Genomic DNA, 23,394 nt, shown 5'->3' with positions numbered 1-23,394 from the left:
TTACACGGCAATTATTTTGTGCTGAGACAGACCCCACATCTGAACTCATCTCTGGCTTGGTGGTGGTTGTGGGGCTGGCAGGCAGGCAGAGCAGGTGGGTCAGCTAATGAGGAGACTTGGGCAGAGATGGATGCCCACGCTGGTGGGCGTGGGGCTGAGAGGCCAGGCTTCAGGGACTCCGTGCTGCATCTCCCATACTCACAAACAACCTCTGTGACGCTGTTATAAAACAGTCACTGAGCAGCTTTTCTGGTCCATTTCCTTTTGCTGCAGTGACTAGGGAGCCAGGCAATGGGAAATCCTTACAGGAAGCGGCACCTTGGGTGGATGGAGTAGTGAAGGAGCTAGGGCTCTCTGGGTGTGTCTTTGCAACCCAATTCACACGCCTTGAATCTGGAGATAAAGAGCAAGCCTGGAGGAGAGGGGAGATGAGGCTAAAAGCCTTAGGAATAAGGTAGATTTAGGGAATTCTCTTGACTATAACTGGTCCCTGGGTAGCATAAATGGTTTGTGCTCAGCTGCTAGGTGGCAATTAGAACCCACCCTGTGATGCTGCAGAAGAAAGGCCTGGTGATCTGCTTCCATAAAGATTACAGCCAAGAAAATCCTATGTAACTCCGTTCTAGTCTGTAACACATGAGGTCACCATGAGTTGGAATCAACTTAATGGCAATGGATTTGTTTTTTGTTTTTTTTTTCCCCTTGGCTAGCCATTTTTTTCTCATGTATTTAAATTTTTTGTAATTGGGTGAATAACAATTTTTAAAAAACTGCTCCAGGACATTTGAAAGGTATAAAACTCAATATACATGTATCAATATCCTTAATTATATTATTCAATCTTCTATATCTTCATTTTATTTTATGTTTTTGATCTATTTCATCTGGTAGAGATGAGGAAAGGCATACTGAAATCTTCCACTACAATTTGGCTTATCAGCATTTTCTTGTACTTCTAATAATCCTGGCATCCATATGTTTCAATGTCTGTGACATTAATATCTTCATGTCAGGTTATATCTTTTATTTGTATAAAATAAACCTCTTTGCCCCACTGAACACCTTGGATTTTACTTTGTCTGGCAATACTAGTGTAGTGGTTAAGAGCTACGTCTGCTAACCAAAAGGTCGGGAATTTGAATCCACCAGGCGCTGCTTGGAAACCCTGTGGGGCAGTTCTACTCTGTCCTATAGGGGCGCTATGAGTCGAAATCGACTGGATGGCAATGGGTTTGGTTTTGGGTTTTTTTTTGGGGCAATACTGGACTCTTCTTTCCTTCTTGGATTTGCAGAGCACCTGCCACCCAGTGTTTCAGGTTAAATAGTGCCATTTCACTTTGTTTTGTTGTATTAACATCATTTTTTGGCAGCATATTATTCATGGGAGGAGCCCCGTTGGCACAACTATTAAGGGCCCAGCTGCTAACCAAAAGGTTGGTGGTTTGAACCCACCCAGCGGCTCTGCAGGAGAAAGCCGGGCTATCTGCTCCTGTAAAGATTACAGCCTAGAAAACCCTACGGGGCAGTTCTACTCTGTCACATGGGATCACTATGAGTTGAAAATCGGCTTGATGGGACCTAACAACAACATTATTCAGGGGTTATCAATCAGGAGCTTTTGCATTTCAATTTATCTTATTATTCTTGATTTTCATGCTTCCTTGCTATCTCAATTTATGTATTTTTTTCCTGAGTATTCTGGGATTTTGCGAAAAATTGTCTTGTCTTTTACTTGGCGGTGAGCCTTCCTTCCTTCCTTTTTTTCTTCTACTAGTGGTTGTCTTTAAACATATTTGAAACTATATTCTCTATAGTGTCAGGATAAAGTAGTATATTCTGAAAAGAAATCTCTATCTGTTTACTACCCCACCCCCCAACTCCAAAATATGTCTGGATGTTCGCTGAACTGATTTCAGATTCTGGTTTCTATTTACTTTTTGTATCTTCTAATAATTTTTCATATTAATTCTAGATGTTAGTGGTTTCATTTTTCACCACCACTGCTTTTCCAACCTATCATCTCCATTCTTGTGTTCTGTATTTTGATTCATTTTGCAGACAAGCGCAATCTTTCTGCAAGTGGTTTCTTCAGACATGTAAGTGGACAGCATACTTTCAGACTCCTTGCATTTCTGAGGTCTTTCTGTTGTCCACACATACGAGAGACAGCTTGGCTGGTGGAAAAGTTTTGGATCACACTCTGAATTCCCGAGTCATTCCTCTACTCACTTCTGACATTTAGTATTGTGGAGGAGTGTAGCTAAAGATTTTCCTTTGTAGTTAATGTATTTTTTTAATCTCTAGATGTTTGCAGGTTTTTTCTTTTATTCTTGAAATTTTTTTAAAAAAGCAAATATAACAGACCATGTCTAGGTGTGAATTTCTTTAAAAATTTTGGCTTGGTATTCATTGAACTCTTTCACAGTTGGAAGACCCAAGCTTTGCATTTTGGGAAAATCCATGCAATTGGCCTTTCTAAGTCACTGACTTGGAATTTTGCAACATTAAATCTGCTTCGTACTGACTCCACTTGGTTAGCACTCTACCTTTCTCCACCTCAGCATACTCGTTCTCAGAAATGCAATGATGCCCTCTGGAATCACCTAGAGAATAAACACCGGAGATTTTCAAAACTTTCTCCTCTTCATTATAAAAACGCATTTTCAAAGGAGGACATTGGTTCTGATTCCTCCCGTTGGAGCCAGCCCTCTTCTTTTTTCTTTTCTGTTAACTATTTTTTCTGATTTCTCATCTTTATGGGAAGGTATTTATGTTTGTACAGTATTAAAAGTTCAAATGGATTTCTCAGAGACGTTGTGGGTCTCTGGTCAACCACTTCCAGCTTATCCGAGAGGAGGAGAAACCTTTTAGGTGTGCCATTGTTCTCCTTTAATGGATGAACTCCATTACTCAATAAAAGAGCAAGATTGACATAGGCTTGCTGTCTGATAATGAGGCACACCGAGCTAGCCAGTGGGAACCAAGAGCAGGGAGCTTCCCTTATTGCTAAAAGGTCTAGTTTCTGTTTTCTGTTGGCAGCTGGACACTGGGTTGGGTTGGCGACTACTGCTCTCAGTGGGGGGTGGCTCTAGCAGCACCCCCCTTGATTCTCAGCATTCTGTCCACAGCCAAGTGGGGATGCAGGCTACGGTCTCCCACTACATACACTGGTATTAGAAGATTGAGGTTTTCTCCCCTCTAACTGCCCAAAGGCCTGTCTTCACTTCAGTCAACACTGTCCACAACTTGTTCTTCTAGAGGATTCTACAGTGTTTCCCACACTTGTTTTCATGAGTCAACTGGTTTCTTCCTTCAACGGATCCTGCCTATCTTGGACCTTGCAGGAATTCTTTTAACCACACGGAAATGAAATCTTTTTCTGAATTGTGAAACAGAAATGTTTCCAAATTTTATGTTTTGATCATCTCATTGGTAATCTGTGTGGGAGAGTGAGACAGTTAAACACGTGGGGTCCATTAAAAAAAACAAAAAAAACCCGTTGCTGTCGAGTGGATTCCAACTCACATGTGGCATCTTAAATTAGAACTGCACCAATCTCTCTAACAGCAACACTGGCGTCAGTGGACAACCTCGTGACTACCATAAAGGACTGACTGAATGAATTATGAAACATCCATATACTGGAACACTATGCAGGCCATAAACATGATTTAGATTGTTTAATGATCTGGAAAGATGTTCATAATAAACTGTTGAGTAAAAAACATAAGCTACCAAATAGTGTCAGTTCAATTTTATATGGAAAAAGAATACAGTTAAAAGTTAAACAAAAAGTTAAAAATGATTATATCAGGTGGTGGGACAGTGGATCATTTTAATTTTTCTTTATACTTCATATTTTTATTTTAAAATGTGCTATGTTCGGGCTTGAGATTTTTTTTTTTTTAAACAGGGACATGTCTTTAATAAAATGCAAAATTATAGATTAATAGAGGTAATTTATTCTAGCCCCTTAAATTTTGAGGATGAGATGTCAGAGGCCCAGGAAGGATTCGTGGTTGCTCCAGGTAACCAGGCCAGCAGTAGAGAGAATCCATCTTACTCCTATACTTAGTGATCTTTTTACACCTTGCAACAGTCACTCAAGACATCCCTCCCACGGCTCTCTGCCTTTACATGTGGCCATCTTGAAAAAGCCTGAAAGCCACTGTAATTCCCACATCCTCACAACCTCAGTGCCCGACCGAGGAAACTTACACGCACTTATTCCTGCAAACATCTCAGCAAACCGAGGATCCCTTTCCTGGGAAAAGATTGTGTCTGCCTTTTCCACAGACTTCCCGGCCTCGTGAACACCGGCTGGTAGGTTGGGGACAGGAACCTGTTTGTATATTAAAATACAACAGCAAACCATTTGTGAAGCCCAGATAATATGTCTCCACCAGTCCCCAGTCCTTCTGCAGGGCAGGGAGCTTTTCTATAAAGAAAAGCCAAAAACAGCCAGGGTAGGAGGTATGAATTGAGGTCACAGAAAGGACAGGATTATACTGATTACTTTCTTAGAGACAGAGAAATGAAAAAATAATCAATTTACTCTAAATATCAAGAAAAGAGAACATCAAGTTCAATTTAGGAAAGAGGCCAAACACCAACACAGGCTTCAGTTTCTTTATGTGGCCAACTATCAGAAGCAGTGAGAGGAGAAAGTGGGGAGAGGGGAAGAAAAGAGATAAGAGAAGGAAAGGAGATAGACCGTGCAGGTAAAATGGGGAGACAGAGCATGATAGAAAGAGATGCACTGAGGAAGAGAGGGACACAGACGAAAAAGGCGGGAGAAACAGCTAGAAAGCTAGAGGATTGAAAAGGTTCAGACTTGCTTTTATTGGCCTCTGAGTATGTTAGTGCTAGAGTTCATAGCCTTTTGAAATTTCCGTCACCCCTCTGGAATTCTCACTACTGGTTGATTACGGTTCATAGCTCTTCACATGTTTTATACTCTTCCTGGCTCAGTACTGTATGGAAGAGTCACAGTCAACCACTAGAGGTTCAAAGTGCTCTTTGTCCTACAGTGAACAGATGGAGGCTGAGTACCCTTTGGGCTGAGGAGCTTAAGCTAAGTGTTGAATTTAGTCCCCATTCCAGAAGTCCCCCATTTGGGCTGGAGACAGCTGTAACTGGGAAACAGTTGCCCAAAAATTCACCTGAGATAAGTCATACGATGACAACCCATCTCTCTGGTGCACTTCCAGCTCTGCCTGCTGCTGCTGAAGTTGCCTGTGAAATGAAAGTCAACAGACAGTCATGAAGAACAAAAGAGGTGCCAACATGGTGGAACAAAAGCTTGCCCCGTTTCCCAAAGGCATGGTGGGCGCTACCTGATGGATCTCTAAATTATTTTCAATTTTTACTTTATATCCCAAATCAAGAGGAGCCCTGATGGCACAGTGGTTAAGTGCTCGGCTGCTAACCAAAAGGTCAGTGGTTTGAACCCACCAGCTCGCTCCGTGGGAGAAGACGTGGCAGCCTGCTTGCATAAAGATTTACAGCCTTGGAAACCCTATGGGGCAGTTCTACTCTGTCCTTTAGGGTCTCTATGTGTCAGCCTCAACTCGACAGCAATGGGTTTGGTTTGATTTATACCAAATCAAAACTCTAAGCCCTGTATTTCAAGTGTAAGTTTATTTAAGAAATAAATTTTGAATTATGACATAATTTTATGCAAGGTAGAAAGATAACAAACCACCTGTTTTTTTAGGCAAAATTCAGAGAAGCAGTTGGGCTTACTGCTGAGGAAGCTCCTTTCACTGGGATGCAAAGGCCGCCAAATGCCCAGGATCCTAACCTCACTGCTCTGTGGTCTGGGCATCAGCATCTCCACCCAGTCCTAGGTTTCCACTTCCACAGCTGAGTGTGTATGGAGGAGGTGCTGACCTGCAGGCCGCCCATCCCAAGAAAAGGCCTGAGGAGGTTTCTCAGACATTTCACAGCAAAGGTGTAAAAATAAACCTCGGTGTGCTTGCAAATTCCAGAGAGGGAGGAAGTACTGTTCGGGAGAAAGCTGACCGGGTGCTCATGCGAAGGACCAGGTCTCCACTGCAGGGAAGTGATGACCTCCATTAGCTGGTGGACAGGCTAGTTATGAGAAACCAGACGCATCAAGCCCGGGCCCTGGCTTCCTGTTGGCTGCCCTCCCTGCATCGGGGAGGTGCAGGATGCTGGGTAGATGCTGTCCATTATCTCTTACACTCCCCGGACAGGGGTTCTTACTAAGCCTGATTAACTGAGCATGGAGCCATTAGTGGGGCATTTGGAGACAGCAGGAAATAGCACCGCTGGGAGTAACTGGAATCTGGCTGGGAGGCACCTGGGGGCTCAATGAGCTCAGCTGACCAGAGTCAGGCTAATAATACTCACCACTGATTCAGCGCTGGCTGCAGTCCTATGTGCACGGGCACGGATCATATGGGCTCTTGATGAATCCTTACTTCAACCCAGCGAGAAAGTGATTGTAAACCCATTTACATCTAAGGGGAGCTGGTTAAATGACCTGCCCAAAGTCACACAGCCAATAAATGCCCGAGCCTGGATTTAGACCCAGGTATATCTGACTCCAAAGCCCATTCCCTTAGCCAAGATGGCGTTCTGCCTAGTTCCTGGCTCCTTGAGGCTGAAGACTTGGGTGTTTCATGTCCTCTGAGGGTTCCTGATCCTGCTGCTCAGACCTGAGCATCAACAGGCAGCACAACACTCTCCCTGCAGCTCCAGGGATGTCCCCTGACTTTTCCATCCACAGATTTGGAAGGTATTGTTATCGCTTCTCCACACTGTGCCCCTCCTGAGGTGTCATCCTTTCCCAGCTCAGAATGCCTGGCTTTCAGGGCGACTGGTCCAGTGCTCTAGTCACACGGGGCCTCACTGCCACCAGATAGGCATGGGAATCCCCTCCTTCTCTCCCTCCCATTCTCCTCACCTTCCTTCCTTCCTTTCTGGGTTCTCAGCTAGACACTGGGGGCACAGAGATGAACAAGACACACTTGCTGGTTCACAGTCTGGTGAGGGGACAGGGAAACAAGGTGACAGGGGATGAGATGGTGTAAAAATGGCATGGCAGGGGCGCCTTCTGACCTCCTCTAACTTCTCAAGAAAAGAAAAGATCAACAGCTCAAGGCTGATTCCTATGAGGCGGAGGTCGGACATGCCTCCTCCCTCTCCCCTTTTTACCAACTCTGACACCAACCGTCCCTCCCACTGCACTCTCTACTTCTCTGCTAAGTTTGGTAATTTGTTGCAATGGTCACACGGAACTCATAGACAATACTCACAGTTATGGGGTTTATTAGGGAAGTCACAGGTTACAATTCAGGTTCAGGAATGCTCTGGATACATTTCTTCCATCAGGACAGGCTCTTCCCAGCTGTGCCTGCAGGCACACCTCTCTCTGGCCCCTCGGCCTATGCCCTGCTCGGGCAAGTGTTACAAAGCTCCTTTAGCTCTGCGATAAGTGCCCTGAGGCACCCCACTCTTGCCAGTAAGCCTCCGCCCAAAGGTGCTCAGCTCTAGCACCATGGGTTGGCAAACCTAGTTCCACTAAGTGCTGGAGGCATCCTACTTCACCAGCAAGCCTCCTGCCTGAAGGCACTCAGCTTTCTTGCTCCGTGGGCCAGGAAGCCTACTTGGTTGTCTCCTACTGGTTGCCGGTCTCCTGCCTCTGCTGCTGCCTTTCTCTTCCTCCTCTCCTCACCATCTTTGGTGTTACAGCTCTCTTTCTTAGTCTCCTGGTTCCAGCAGCTTCTCAGCACAGGGACCCCGAGTCCAAAGAATGTGCTCCCCACTCCTGTCTTCTTTCTTGGTGGTGGTAAGATCCTCTCTTCCTGCCTCTAGGATAGCTCATTTTAAGCCTAGTGGGATGGCAAAACTGACCAATCTCTTCATTATGTTTCCATATACCTTATTTACATGGTCCAACCCTCACAAGGGTGTCATGCACCTTATTTACATTATTAGCAAGCTAGCCAATCCCCTTGGTGGCCACAAGCATTTCATCTGCATAGTCCCACCCATTTTGTGGGAGTTACAAAGACTATGGCTAGAAGGGCCGTATTAAGTAATTCACCGCACTGCAGGTGTTACAGAGATTGCTCTGAGATTACAGAGGAGCAAGGGATGAATTCTGGGGCTGTATTCCGGCATTTGTTGTTGGTGGGGAGTTATTGGACAATGCTTCCCAGAGGAAATAAGATTTAAGCTGAGTCTTGAAAGAGAAACAGTTCTCTAGGCTCAACCTGTTGCCACTGAGTTGACTCCAACTCATAGAGACCTACAGGACAGAGTAGAACTGCCCCATAGGATTTCCAAGACTGTAAGCTTTATGGAAGCAGATTCTTCCTGCAGATCGGATGGTGGGTTTGAACCACCGACCTTTAAGTTAGCAGCTGAACGCTTAACTACTAGGTCACCAGGGCTCCTTCTAGGTTCAAAGATGGAAGGAATTCCACAAAGATGGAACAGCATGTGCAAAGGTATAGGGGAGTGAAGGAAAGAACCAAGTATGATTCCATGTGTTTTGAGTGTCAGACTCATGGAGGGAAGTGGCTGGCGATGATAGTGGCAAGGCAGGCTAGAGCCATATGGTGAAGAACTCTGAATGCCATGTTAATGTTGTTGTTGTGTGCTGGCAAGTCGATTTTGAGTTATAGCGACCCTATAGAAAAGCAGAACTGCCCCATAGGGTTTCTTAGGCTGTAATCTTTATAGAACCTATACATAGACCAAGAGGCAGTCATTTGAATAGAACAAGGGGATACTGTGTGGTTTAAAATCACGAAAGGTATGCGTCAGGGTTATATCCTTTCACCATACTTATTCAATCTGTGTGCTCAGCAAATAATGTGAGAAGCTGGAGTATATGAAGAAGAATACAGCATCAGGATTGGAGGAAGACTCATGAACAACCTGTGATATGCAGATGACACAGCCTTGCTTGCTGAAAATGAAAAGGACTTGAAGCACTTTCTGATGAAGATTGAAGACAACAGCCTTCAGTATGAATTACACCTCAACATAAAGAAAACAAAAATCCTCACAACTGAACCAACAAGCAACATCATGATAAATGGAGAAAAGATTGAAGTTTTTAAGGATTTCATTTTACTTGGATCCCCAATCAATGCTCATGGTAGCAGCAGTCAAGAAATCAAACAATGCATTGCATTGGGCAAATCTGCTGCAAAGACCTCTTTAAAGTGTTAAAAAGCAAAGACGTCACTTTGAGGACTAAGGTACGCTTGACCCAAACCATAGTATTTTCAATTGCCTCAGATGCCTGCAAAAGCTGGACAATGAATAAGGACGACTGAAGAACAACTGATGCCTCTGAATTATGGTGTTGGTGAAGAATACTGAATATACCAGGGACTGCCAGAAGAATGAACAAAACTGTCTTGGAAGAACACAGCCAGAATGCACCTTGGAGACAAGGATGGTGAGACTTCATCTCACGTACTTTGGACATGTTATCAGGAGGGACCAGTCTTTGGAGAAGGACATCAGGCTTGGTAAAGCAGAGGGTCAGCGAAAAAGAAGAAGACCCTCAAGGAGATGGACTGACACAGTGGCTGCAGCCATGGGCTCAAATACAGCAATGACTGTGAGGATGACGCAGGACCAGGCAGTGTTTCGTTCTATTGTATATAGGGTCACTATGACTCGGTGCTGACTCAATGGCACCTAACAACAACAATCTTTATGGGAGCAGATGGCCAGGTCTTTTCTCCTGCAGAGCTGCTGGCGGGTTTAAACTGTTGACCTTTCAGTTAGCAGCCAAGCACTTAACCACTGAGCCACCAGAGCTCCTGTTACGGGGTTTGGAATTTACATACATGAGCAGCATGACCCTGTATGTGTTTTACAGAGATTGCTCCTTGGGCCATGTAGGTTGGGTCAACTGGGGCCAGACTGAAGGCAGGGGAATCTGGTTAGGAGGAGGGTCTAGTGATCATGAGAGATGGTGAAGGCCTCAACTGGGGAATGGTGGAAGGAGCAGAGAGGAGATGGACTAGAGAAAATCACAGATAGGCTTCAGGTACTGTGACTGGCTGTCTGTAGCAGGTGAATGAGAGGAAGGAACTCAGGACAACTCTCAGGTTTGGGGCTTGGCCAGCTGGTGTTTCAGCCCCTTCTGGGTTCTAAGCTCTGAAGAGACCAGGAAGGCAGCTTCCTTGAACTTCTTTTGTACCCATTTCCACTCCTGCCCACTGCCCAACCAGCTGGGCATGCAGCAGGCATCACTGAACACCTGGGGATAGACAACTGGTTTTGAAAGACGTCAAATGTGACTCTAGGCACAGTGGAGCTGGAAAAAAACACTGACACAGGCAACAGCTCAACAAGCAGCTGTGGTTATAAAAACCCACAAAGGGTTTGAAACAAGTGCTGTCACAGGAAAGCTGGCTCGGCCCAAGCAGATGCAAAGGGGACAACTTCAGATCACCCCCATAAAAAGGTTTTGGAAATGAAGAAAGCACAGTAGCTAGGTTGTGTGAATATAAAATCACTGAAATGATTCAGGTTCAGAAAGACCCCAGGACTTGTGTCCATAAAAGAGTGTCGATCCCAACCCCAAGACGGGCAGAGTTCAAAGCTGCGCGACCAGCAGGTTAACAGAAGTGTGCATTTTCCTGAACTTTGTTCTGTATCCACAAGACAGGAAAAAACGCAGGGGTGATAAACAGGCCTTCTTCTCAGCTGCTTCACACAAATGCTCAACGTTAAATACTCAATTTCTCCAGGAAGTTTCTTTTGGATGCTCTTGACTGAAATGATGTCGCATTTTCCCCCCAAGCACAGAGCATTCCAGGATCTTTCCATAGCAGCCTGCCTACTGCTGGCAAAGGTCAGTCTCACAAATTCAAAACGGGGGTGGACCGTCCACCTCCTCGGTTACCACTGCCCTCTGCTGTCCACAGCGAGCTTTCCCAGCCTCTTTTCAGAGGACACGCTAGTCCGGCTTCTTGGTGTAAGTCTGTGTCTGAGGAGGACTCTGATTCCACAGAACCTCATTGAGCTGCCAAGAGTGACTGACCTGGGACGATATGTATGTATACCTCACACACAGTGTTTCTTCTGTTTTGCTAGTGCTGCCTGAGTTTCAGAAAAAAGAAATCAAAACCTCTGCCGGGGAATGGGTTTTAAGAGAATCTTCTACTCCGTAACACATGGGGTCATCATAAGTCGGAATCCACTTGATGGCAACAGGTTTTGGGTTTACTTTCCTCCCAGGCCCTGCTGCAATGCTCCCTCCTGGGCATGTTGTCTCTGAGACCCAGGGGAAGTGTTTATTCTCTGCCTCCTCTGTGTCCTCCCAGCATTTTATACGTCCCCGCTTCTGGCCCTTCACACGCTTGCCATGCTGTTGAAGCCCACGTCTCAGTCTCCTCCCTGATGGCAGGGCCCATACAAAGTCGTCTTGAACTTGCTTGACACCTGACACAGGCCTGTGTGCTGCCAGGTGCCGGGCAGTGCCTGTTGCATTGAATTTAGTCTCAACATAAACGTGGATTTTGACATCTGAGCTTGTATAAAGGTTGGAAGTGAATGAAGAATGACAGAAAATGTAAAAATACCAAAAAACTCAAAAGACGGGAGCCCTGGTCTGCTCTTCTGACCCAAATCTAAAGGATGCTACCAAGTATAGAAGAATCCTGATCAAAAGAGAGAAAATGCAGAACAGAATTTCAAATTCTCATGGACTCCAGACTTTCTGGAGCCATGAGGGATGGATAAACCCCTGAAACTATTGCCCTGAGATAATCTTTAAAACTTAAACCAAAAATATCCCCTGAAGTCTTCTTAAAACCAAACAGCACTTTAGCTTAACTAGTAAAAAATGTCTGCCTTGAGCAGTATGCTCTTTGAAGAACTGCCTATACGAGATCAAAGAAAGTGACCACAGCAACTTGAAAGATTAGACAGGAACCTTAGGGGGCAGTGAGTTTATGTTAATGGGGGAGGAACGACTCAGAAAAGGCAGGTGAGAATGGCTGCACAACTCGCAGAATGTAATCAATGTCACTGAATTGTACATGCAGTAACAGTTTAATTGGTGTATGTTTTGCTATGTGTATTCTCAGTGACAACAAAATAAAATCAAAAATAAAGAAAGAAAGGACTCTGCACGTCCCCAGCCTGGGATCATGCTCTTCACTGCAGGGGGGACAGCCCAGACTAGCTGCAGAAGCAGCTTCACTGGCAGGTGGGACTCGGCTTGTGAACACGTGCTCACACGCAGGGCACGGGTTGACCTCATGACTCTGAAACATTTCTCTCTCATCACCAGGCAGCAGACAGACTCAGCGCCCTGGTGAATGCCAGGTACCACAACCAGGGCTGTGAAAGTGAATGGGCTAGTAAAAAGGAGAAAAGGAAGTACAAAGGGATAAAGGGAAGAGAAGGGGAGACAGGAACATGACAGGAGGTGGTTCTCCCAGAGGATCATCAATATGTTGGCATAAAAAAGGTGAAAGTTCTAGAACACTGCCCATGACTCTAGATAGGTGGTGTGCTTGCCCGTTTTCTGGATTCCAGCACAGGTGGCCTGTGACAGGAGGCATGAGCTTGGGGACAAAGCTGCAGGTTTAACAGACGTTAAGCAGATCGGGGCTGGTATTTTCCTCCTCCTCTTACTCTAGCCTCCTCCTCCTGTGCCCCTAGTGCCCATACCTGTCTCCATCAGGTCAATGAGCACACCCTGTTACCTTAGTCCCCTTGATACTAAGAGTTCTGGAAAGAGAGGTCTGCGCTCACCTCCCTCCAGGCCCCACCTGTTGAACAAAGACTAAGCAATGGTTACTGAGCTTGGTCTGTCTACTCTTACTGATGTCTCAAGCTTCACTATTATCTTCAAGGCCAGGGCTCTGCTCCCTGAGTGAAGACACCGCCTTCGCCAAGTGGGAGAAATAAAAAACCCTTAATTTGACTGAGGCTACCCAGTAGTGACTAGATAAACCCAGTAGTGACTAGATAAATGTGGGCCCCTCCCCAGCCACATCAGCCTCATCTCACACCCCTGCATGTCCCAGCCTCCCTGACATGCTGGGCATGGTTTGGACATGCTTACATACACTTGGACATCATTTTGTCTTCATTTGTGCTGATTTTTTGGCCTTGAATTTCCTTGAGACTAAATCCAGAGGGAAGGTGTGACCTGCCCAAGGTCATACACACTGTGCAGGGATTTGAACCCAGCATCTGGCCTGTATTCCGGAGTGTGACCTCATTTACCCCTCACAGCAACCCTGTGAGGTAGGCATTATCACCCCATTTCACAGATGAGAAGGTGAAGGCTAAGAAAAGAAGCAACTTGTTCAAGGTTACACGGCTAGGAAGTGGTGGGGCCAAGAACAGAGTGCAGGTCTGTATGCTAGCACCCATGGGGGCAGGGGGGTGAAGCGAGCAGAGGGTCTGGGCACCCCCAGGCCCAGAGCAGGAAGGACTGCTACAAAGACTGGGCTGCAGAGAAACCATGTGTCCTCAGTGAGGTGCCCAGCCCAGGCCACCCACCCCCGTGCCCTAGAGGGTCAGCCTCACTTCCTCCACCCCCGGTGTCAGCAGGACCCAGAAGCCAGGCACATGCAGCTGCCACACCAGGAGGCGGCGAGGGAGCGCCAGGCACAGCCCCACTCAGCCTGGCTCCGTGCTCAGGAGGGAGAAAGAGAGGAATGGAAATCAGAGTACCTTGGACTGACTATGGCGAGTGGAAGGGGGTTCTGTGGGGGTCATCCCTAGGCCCTTTGGGTTCTTTTAAATCAGGAGGGAAACAAGAAGTGGAAGCATGGGAGGGAAGCAGTGTTGGGGACTCACAGTCTCCCCTAGTCTTGCTTCTTACTCCCTACGGGGATTTCCTGCTGTCGCTAAAGCCTGCTTGAGAAACGAGCCCCAAAGTAAAATTACCAGCCCTAGACCCAAGAAAGGGAGTCTTGAGCCCAGCAAAGGGAAGAGCCGCACACGTACTTGACGTTGGTGTTGGTGCAGATGATGTATTCAATCTCATCTGAATAGGGGTTCTGAAATGTGAAGCTGCTGGTGCGGATCAACATCCACTCCCGGTTCTTGGTGCGGAATCGATACATGACCGACAGTACTTGGCCTTTCAGCTTGACCACCTGAGAAAACATTTGGAGAGGGAAGTCAGCAGGAGGAAGGATGGTGCCAGACAGAAGGAGGGAGAGGCAGAGGCAGTGTGGTCGCTGTGAGGGCTGTGGACCTCAGAATAGGGGCATTGTAGCTGAAAGGGAGAGGAAGAGAGGGAAAACGAAAGACAGACAGTGTGTGAGGGAGAGAGAGCCAGGAAGACAGAGAGAGAGTGAGAGAGCCAGAAAGACAGAGAGAGATAGAGACAGAGGGAGAGTGAGTGAGTAGAGCGAGACAGAGGACACAGAGAGAGAGAGAGCGAGAAACACAGAGACAGAGACAGAGTGAGAGACAGAAAGAGAGAGAGAGAGAAAGGCGGAGAGAGAGAAAGACAGAGTGAGGGAGAGACCAAGGGAGAGTGAGTGAGTGAGTGCAAGACAGAGAGAGAGAGAGAGAAAGAGAGAGGAAGACGGAGAGAATGCAAGCACACGGTCGCTCTACTTCTCCTTTGAAAGAGGGCACTGTATTTGGGCCATTCTGTCACCACCATGTGACAAACCAACTAGTTGGTGTCCATTTTATGTCACGACTTTTTGGCTTTCACAAATCTGATCATGAAAACTCTACAAGCTGGAGTGTTTCTCTTTTTGCCTTGGCTGCTAAGTTACTCTGAGTTTAGTGCTCCCTCCTCCCCCAAGTTAATGTCTCAAGTAGGTACCTAGTCACACTGTATTCACGGATTGATTTCTTCATACGTCACGTTAAAAATTTTAACCTCTGTGTACTATGTAAATTGGATCAAAAATACTCCGAGAGGAGAGGTAATAAAATGATAAATCTGTATGTATTTTGTATTTGTATGTATGTATCTATGTACCTACTACTACTCTTATGCTGCAATATATTTTCCAAAATACTTTCAAAGTATTATCACCTCAGGTATATCCTCACAAGAGTTTGGAGAGAGCGGCCTTACTATTTACACATGATAATACTGAGACTCAGAGAAATTAAGTGACCTAAGATCAGACGACCTTGGCGGAAAAGCCAGGACAGGAACCACGGTCTTACTTCCAAATCACAAGATTGTCTCTCTGGACACAGCTCTCTCTTACGCTCAATGCAGACACACACAGACACTAAGACACACACACTCTGTGTACCTGCAGAAATGCAAAGACATGTAAATAGGCACGCACACGTCCACGAGGAGGCATTCAGAGCTGACTCACGAACAGGAGGAGAAAGGATGTGAGTGACTGTGGGCCTAGGCCTGGGGTGTGATTACAGCCTCAGGGCACACGGCAGCAAGCAGGGTTCTCCCCTCCACAGGCACCTGCACACCTGCCTGACCCAGAGATCACAGTGTGACCACAGGTAAGAACAGGGACCTGGTCCCAGGGGCCACAGAAGGCTTGACTCCCAGTTCCTAAGATCCACTGCACTTGTAGCTCATATCCTGTTTGACATCTGTCGTCTCTCCCAGACTACATGCAGCATGGGGGCAGGCACCTCTGGCACCCTGCCAGCCCACCCCTGGACCATGCCTGGCCCCGAGTGGGCACTCAGTGCACTTCCCCAACCACCCTGGTGGGCCTGTTGGCCCCGTGCGCTGGGCGATGCAGCAGACCATCATTCTCTTTCTGGACCACTCCGGGGAAGCCAGATGAGTTCCAAGCCCGAGGGTGTCAGACAAGGCTCCCTGGTAGAAAAGCCTGGAGTGACAGAGCAATCTAACCAAAAGGTCAAGGAGGGAGGGAGGCCTTGCCTGGAGCCACAGATGTGGGTAAAGCAAGGCTGGGGCGCTCAGGGTTGTTGCCTGATGGCAAGTCTGCAACCCCAAAACTAAATATGCCAGAGACCTGTCACTGTCCCCAGAGGAGTCAGACGACAAGGCCATGTGCCCCCCGGGTCAGCGTTCCGAGGGGCACTGCCAGGGGGACTCCCCTGTGTCTGCACAGAACACAGGACTAGACGGCCACCCCCGTGTGCTCAGATACACACTTGCTCTCTGAAGATGTGGCTGCAGGGAGCCTTTATGTTTTTCTTTTAGCTGGAATGCCTGAGATGTGTGAAATTTTTCAGCTCCATGTAACAAACACTTGCAAGGCACCGCCTGTGTACAAAGCACGCCTCTTGAAGCTGTGGACAAAGAAAGAAGGAAGGGAGCCGGCAGTCTTGCACGCTCTGAGGGGCCAAGTTACATGCTAAGTACCTTATACATCTAATCCCACGAGGACACTGTGTGGATCTGGAATGTGAGCCTCAAGGAAGTACATATCCTGCCCAAGGCCTCCTGACTAAGGAGTGGCAAAGCCAGGATCTGATCCCAGCTCTCCCTGACCCAGGGCCCACTGTCTTTTCATGCATCCCTACTGACAAGGCAAACGCCCTGTCCCCAGGGAGTTCCTCATCTGCCAGTGGGCAGGAGAGACATGTAGATAACTGCATCCCAGTGAGAGTGCACTGGACACCCCCAAAAAAGATAGTGTAAGTGTCATGGGGTTACCAGCAGGGAAAGGGGACAGCCTGTTGCCAGGGTCCAGAAAGGGGTCCTGGATGGAGATGGGGTTTGGAATTCACATGGGGGGTGGGGGGATAAAATGTTGGCAAGTGAACATGTGCAGGGAGGCCCTCCTGGAGGAGGCACAGCATGAGCCAGTGTTTGGAGGCTGGGAGAGCTGGCGTGTGATTGGGGATTAGCCATGTAACACAGACTAGGCCACGTGACTGGGGTGACGCATTCGACTGCACTTAACTCAGGACCCAGCATAAAACCTAGCCCAGAATGTTGTTGTCAGATGCTGTTGAGTCATCTCCTGATTCATGGCCACCTCATGCACAATGGGATCCAACCGTTGTGACCAAAGGTTTTTATTGGCTGAGTTTCGGAAGTAGATTGCCAGGCCTTTCTTCCTAGTCTACCTTAGTCTAGAAGCTCTGCTGAAACCTGTTCAGCGTCAGTGCAACACGCAACCCTCCACTGACAGATGGGTGGTGGCTGCACGTAAGGTGCATCAGCCAGGAACTGAACCCAGGCCTTCTGCATAGAAGGCAAGAATTCTACCACTGAACCACCACTGGCCTCCAGCCCGACACAGCTCTTCATAAGAAAGTATCCGTCATTATCAACATCACTATCGAAGAGATCTGAACAGAGAGGAGAGGGATGTGATGAGGACCTACCTTAAATCTCACTGGCTTCAAATCTTCCATGTGGCTTCCACATAAACCAAGGTGCAGAGAGGGAACCCATGAGCAGAGCCAAGTGCAGGATGCGGGTTTCCTAGCCCCCAGGCCAGCATACCGTCACCTCAACAACTCAAATTCCTTCCAAGCTGAACATGCGCTAAGGTCTCATGTCTAGGCCATTGAGATGCTTTTGTTTAAATCCAGAGTTCACGGGATGACTTTTAGCTGACAGGGCCCTCTCCACGCTTTTGCATGAATAAGCCACTTCCCTTTATCAACATTTGTCCCCAGCCCTCCTGCCAGTGGCCAGAGCCCAAAGAACACAGATGTGGGGCCGAGGCCCGATGCGCTCCAGGATGCCCCTGCGGCTGCTTGGCTGCTGCCCGCTGAGCCCTGGGACAGGTGGGGCTGCCAGCTCTCGGGCACTGCTGCCTGGGCTTCCCCTCCCCCCTGAGGAATGAGGCTGCTGCTCACAGAGCAAGAGTCGCTGAAGCTGGGTACCGGGGCAGGGTCAGATGTGAAATTTCTTCTCTTACTTTTCAAAATCAACCAGCTTCTGAGACTGCCAGCATTTTAAAGCCTCAGACATTCTGTCAGATGGAGTGGAAGCTTTGGAGGGAGGCAGGCCTGGGCCTCCACCTTAGTCTGTTACCAGGGCAGGATAACGAACCTGAGTCCCGGTGTCCACTGTGAACAAGTGGGGATGACCACGTTTACCATGGGGGCCGAGAATTATGTAAGATAATGTACACCAAAGGGTCTGGTCCGTGATCAGGCATGTGGTGGAGGCCCAATCACTGTTAGAGCTTCCTTCCAGAAAAATGAAGCCAACTGAGCCAAACCTGATTGCTATGGATTGAACTGTGCTGGAATCCTAATCCCTATACCTATGAATGTAATCCTGTTTGAAACTAGGGTTTTCTCTGTTATGTTAAGGAGCCCACAGGAATGCAGGGTGTGCCCTAAACCTAATCACTTCTGAATTATAAAAAGAGCAGATTAGACTCAGAAGTGAGCACAAATGCGGAAAGATAAGATGCCATGTGAAAATGCCAAGGAATTGAGAAACGCTGGGGCCACAGAAGCTGAAGGAGATAGGGATATTCCCCCAAAGATGACAGAGAGTCTTCCCCTACAGCCAGTGCCCTGAATTTAGACTTCTAGCCTCCTGAACTGTGAGAAAATAAATTTCTGTTCTTTAAAGCCACCCACTTCTGGTATTCTGTTACAGCAGAACTAGGTAACTAAGACATCTAAGTTAAACCGATACAAAGTTCATAACAAACTGCACACATTTAGGAAAGACAGGGCAGACAAGGACATAACCTTGCACTGGTTAGCCATTCTAATTTCACCTTTTTCCAAAATGCAAGCCATCTGCTGGGGGTTATGATCAACGGAGACTGCTTTATTAAATCCCACTCAAGTGCCAGACTCCACGCTACATGGTGGAGATAATGGTGGAAAAGCTCAGTGACCCGTGCTCACAAGCAGCTTATGTTTTAAGAGAGAAGACAGAAGAAAAAAAAGCCAACAGACAAATAAAACAATTAAAAACTGGACAACTGGACTAGTTGTTATGCAGGAAAAGTAAGGGCTGAAAAAGAGGTTGGGGGATCTTAGCTAGGGTTGTCTTAGATGGTATCTGTGAGATGACATGAGTTGAAACCTAAAGGATAAGAAGGCACCAGTCATGAAGAGTGAAGAGTGAGGGGAAAGCATCCCAGTCAGAGGGAACAACATGTGCAAAGGTCCTGAGGTGGGAAAAGGCGTGATGTGCTGAAGGAACTAGCAGGTGGCCAGCGTGACTGCAATGTGGTGAACGATGAAGACAAGACTGACAGGGCAGGGCCAGGCAGAGAATTCAGCATGGAAAGGAGCTTGGGTTTTATTGTAGATGCACAGGAAAGCCACTGGCAGGTTTTAAGTGAACGTGTGGCTAAACGTAGTTTATGTTTTAACAATGGCTTGGAGTGGGACAAGGGTAAAAGCAGAGGCGGTCAAGAAAGAGGCTACTGCAATTTCAAAATTAGAGATCCGGATGGCCTGCGCAAAGTTGGTAGGAACGAAGAGGGGAAGGGGATGGGTTGCAGATGTATGCGGAGATATGATAGGAGTTGCCGATGGGCTGGATGTGGGGAGTGAAATTAAGGGAAGCATGAAAGATGTCTCTTGATTTCTTGCCTGAGGAACCAGGTGGATGGTGGGGTGAAGGAGGCTAGGGACTGTAAGAAGTGGAGGTGTGACATAGGTGCCTGGATACGGGCAGGTGTGAAGCTAAGAGGACAGTCTGGACTACAGTCATCTGACCAATGGATAAGATCAGGAGGGACATAGTACAGAGAGGAAAGAAGGCAGCCAAGGCCAGACTCCTGGTGCACCATAGCTTGTCCGAGGGAGGCAGAAGAGGACGAACCAGCAAAGGAGTCTGAGAAGGAGCGTCCAGAGAGGTGGGAAGTAAACCAGGAGTGAAAGTTTTGGCAGAAGAGAGAAGCACTGTGTAGGGATGAGGAGGGGGCAAGAGATGTGCCCACACATGTGGCGGTCAGCTGGAGCACTATGGCCATTCCTGCAGAGCCAGCATTGCCTCTGCTCCAGAGCTCGGCTGTGGGGCAGGCCCGTTCCAAAACGTGGGCAAAGCAGGATGTCAAGCACGGTTCTCTCAGATGAATGACTAAATAGGATTCATCCTTGAAAAGGAACTCAAAGGCCCCTTTTTTGTAATGTTGTCCATCCCGTGTCTTTCCTAGGGCCGCAGCGAGACATCAGGGTCCTTTGAAGAAGTGTGCTCTGTGTCTCACGACAGCTCAGCTTGGACTCCCAGTCAAAACTAGCTGCCATCGAGTCAATTTCAACTCATGGGGACTCCATGTGTGTCAGAATAGAACTGTGCTCCACAGGGTTTTCAATGGCTGTGATCTTTTAGAAGTAGATCACCAGGCCTTTCTTCTGAGGCACCTCTGGGTGGACTCGAACCACCAACATTTCAGTTAGCAGCTAAGCCCGTTTACTGTTTGTACCATCCAGAGGCTTGGGCTTAGGCGGTGGCAAGCCCACAGTGTGAATCCTGGTTCTGTCATTCATTAACTGTGAAACCTTAAAGCACTGTTACTTCAAGGAGCCTTACTTTCTTCACCTGTAAAATGTGACGGTTGTGAAGATTCAATAGGTAGTAAACATAAACGGGTTCTCCACAGTGCCTGACACCTAGTGGGTGCTCAGTAAAGAGCTAACAGTAGTGACATTTGTGATGCAGTTACCAGGGCAACCGTCCTCTCAGACTCCCAAGAATCATCCCAAATTCCAATCTCACCCTCACCATCTCTATCCAAAGCATCATTAACCCAATAAGTATCTCCTCAAGTTGCCTCCTATTTTTAATTCCCACTATCTCTGCCCAATTTCCAACCTTATCACCTCTGATCTGGACAATTTAAACAGCCTCCCTACCTGCCTTTGTTTCCAGTAATTTCCCACATCTGTCTATTCAGTATACTGGGGCTGCCAAAGCTGTTTTCCAAAAACACTGCTCTGCTTGAAATCCTTAAAGAAATCCTCACGTACCCTTAAATGACTCAGGAAAGAATTCCAATTCCTTGGCATGGCGTCCATGGCCCTTCACAATCTGGCCTCCCTTTTTGCCACTGCCCACCTCCTCCCTGTAAGTTAGCCAGTGTCAGACCAAGCCACAAGGAACTGCTTATAATTCCCCCAATAGGCCATGACCCTTTGGATCTCTGGATGCTGCCCCTCAGTCTAGAATATTCTTTCAGATCCTGTATTGAGAAGCCCATGTTTCTGACCTCTCTGCCCACTGTGGCATTTTCCTCATGACCCATTAGAGCTTTTGTCCCATTAGTCAGTAATTACCTTCCTGATGTGTCTGTCTTCCCCACAAGCTCCTTCACGGCAGAGGCCATGACTAACGCCTTAGGTAGGGCCTTGCAACTGCCTGGCACAGAGTAGGCCCTGATGTCCTGCCAGCCACACTCACATGTACTCAAGCCTCTACCTCAGTTACGAAAGTCGGCAGTACCTGCTGGAAGCTCTCGCGCAGATGGCTCTGATCCTCAGGGTGGCAGAATTCCAAAATGTCCTTCCCCAGAAGGTCCTAGATAAAACAGACAAGGTTTAATAATTCCAAAGTCCACTTTTCAATATTTATTTACTCACTATTAGAAAACAGTGTTCATCTGCATCTCCTTCAATTCACCCCACCATAGGGTAACACGAAGGTAGATGCAAATTTCCCCTTGGAGTGCTCGTGGAGCTGGCATCCTGGTATCCACTCTAAGTTCCCTTGGCATGCTCAATATCAATTTCTAATTTTGCTGAGGCACCAGATCAGCACCTTCAGAATGCAATTTTATCCTTGTTTGCCTTGGAGAGGTAAACTGTAATAAACATATTTTAATAAACATAAACAGAAAGCAAAATGACTGCATAAGGACTGATGAGTGGAACTTTTTAAATATGGAAACTGTAGCTCTCTTGTGGCTGAAGAAATGCTTTTATCATAAAATAACTGTACTTGTTAAAAGCCTGTTTACTCTCTACCTTCACTAGTCTATGTTTTATTCAAAGGACCTAGCATTAACCCAAAACAAAGTACATTTCATAACGAAACAGACTAGAATAAGATAAACCATCAAAAGGCAACTCCAAATGTGTTACAGGAAATGCTCCAATTTGAAGCGTCTTAAATAGCAAAAGATTTAAACCAATTCATTCACCAGGACCCAAGTCACCAATGGCCTAGGTGTGAGCTGATGCTGACAGTGGAGGGGAAGCCTTATCTGCGTGCCAATGACTGTCCAGATGCTGCGTGAGGTGCCAGTGGAAAAATGGATCTGGCTGGAATATTTGCCATTGGAGCTTATGGTGAGTTTGGAAACAGATCAAATTTCCCCTTTTATTCTGCCCAAGAATCTCAAGATTTACATGAATCTAGAGACAGAGAGAAGGAGCCCTGGTGGTGCAATGGTTAAGTTCTTGGCTGCTAACCAAAAGGTTTATGGTTTGAACCCACCAGCTGCTCCATGGGAGAAAGACCTGGTGATCTGCTCCCATAAAGATTACAGCCTGGGAAACCCTACAGGGCAGTTCTACTCTGTCACATGGGGTCACTATGAGTGGAAAATTGACTTGATGGTACCTAACAACCTAACAGAGAGGCAGAATTACATGAAGGGTTCCAATATTTCTGGTTTGGACTGTTTTTAGCTGTAAAATATACACATAAATAAAATGTTCATATCAACGTTGCCAAACTTTGTTCCCCAGCCTTTTTAAAAAGCTTTTTTATTTTGAAAGAAATGTAAATCCATAAAAAAGTTGCAAAAGTAGTACAATAAACACCTTTACCTAGATTCAACAATTGTCAATATTTTGTCACATCTGCGTTCTTCAGATATATACATGCAAATATATATATACATACATAAATATGCACATATGTACATATATATGTGTGTATATATTTTAAACATTTTTTGCTGAACCATTTGAAAGTAAGTTACAGACATCATGACACTTTTTCACTAAGTACTTTCGTATATATCTCACAAAAATGACATTATCTTACAAAACCACAATATACCATTATTATACCTAAACCAAAAAATACCAAACTTGTGGCTGTCGAGTCGATTCCAACTCATAGCGATAGGATAGGGTAGAACTGCCCCATAGGGTTTCAAAGGAGCAGCTGGTGGATTCAAACTGCTGATCTTTTGGTTAGCAGCCAAGCTCTTAACCACCACAGCACCAGGGCTCCATTACACCTAAGGTAGTTGATAATTATTCCATGAAATCACCCAAAATTCCATCCATGTTAACACTTCCTCAACTGTCTCCCAAGTGTCTTTTACAGCTGTACGTTTTCAGGCCCAGGACCCAATTAAGATTCTCATGTTACAGATTGTTGTTTTATCTCCTTGATCTCCCTTAATTTGGAAGAATCCCTCCTGCCTTATGGTGTTGCTCATGACACAAAACTTTTTTTTTTTTATTAATTTATTTTTTTTAATTGGACTTCAGGTGAAGGCTTACAGAACAAATAGTTTCTCATGAAACAGAAGTACACATGTTATTTTATGACATTGGTTAACAACC

At 46.5% G+C, this 23,394-nt stretch overlaps 1 protein-coding gene across 3 annotated transcripts in view; it reads right to left on the bottom strand.

The window, feature by feature from the left end:
• ARNT2 (aryl hydrocarbon receptor nuclear translocator 2) overlaps positions 1-23,394 on the bottom strand; it is a 166,573-nt gene that overhangs the window by 20,643 nt on the left and 122,536 nt on the right. For all 3 annotated transcript variants that reach the window (XM_004387497.1, XM_023741689.1, XM_012558800.1), the window contains 4 exons: positions 21,317-21,391; positions 13,969-14,120; positions 5,163-5,235; positions 4,219-4,342 (listed from right to left, as the gene is read on the bottom strand). In XM_004387497.1, coding sequence (XP_004387554.1) covers positions 4,219-4,342; positions 5,163-5,235; positions 13,969-14,120; positions 21,317-21,391 — 424 coding nt within the window. The remainder of the gene's footprint in view (positions 1-4,218; positions 4,343-5,162; positions 5,236-13,968; positions 14,121-21,316; positions 21,392-23,394) is intronic.

The sequence above is a fragment of the Trichechus manatus genome, unplaced genomic scaffold (genome assembly GCF_000243295.1).
Source record: "Trichechus manatus latirostris isolate Lorelei unplaced genomic scaffold, TriManLat1.0 scaffold00186, whole genome shotgun sequence".
Taxonomy (NCBI): domain Eukaryota; kingdom Metazoa; phylum Chordata; class Mammalia; order Sirenia; family Trichechidae; genus Trichechus; species Trichechus manatus.
Note: the sequence above shows the minus strand (reverse complement) of the source record. Positions and strands in the feature narration are given on the sequence as shown.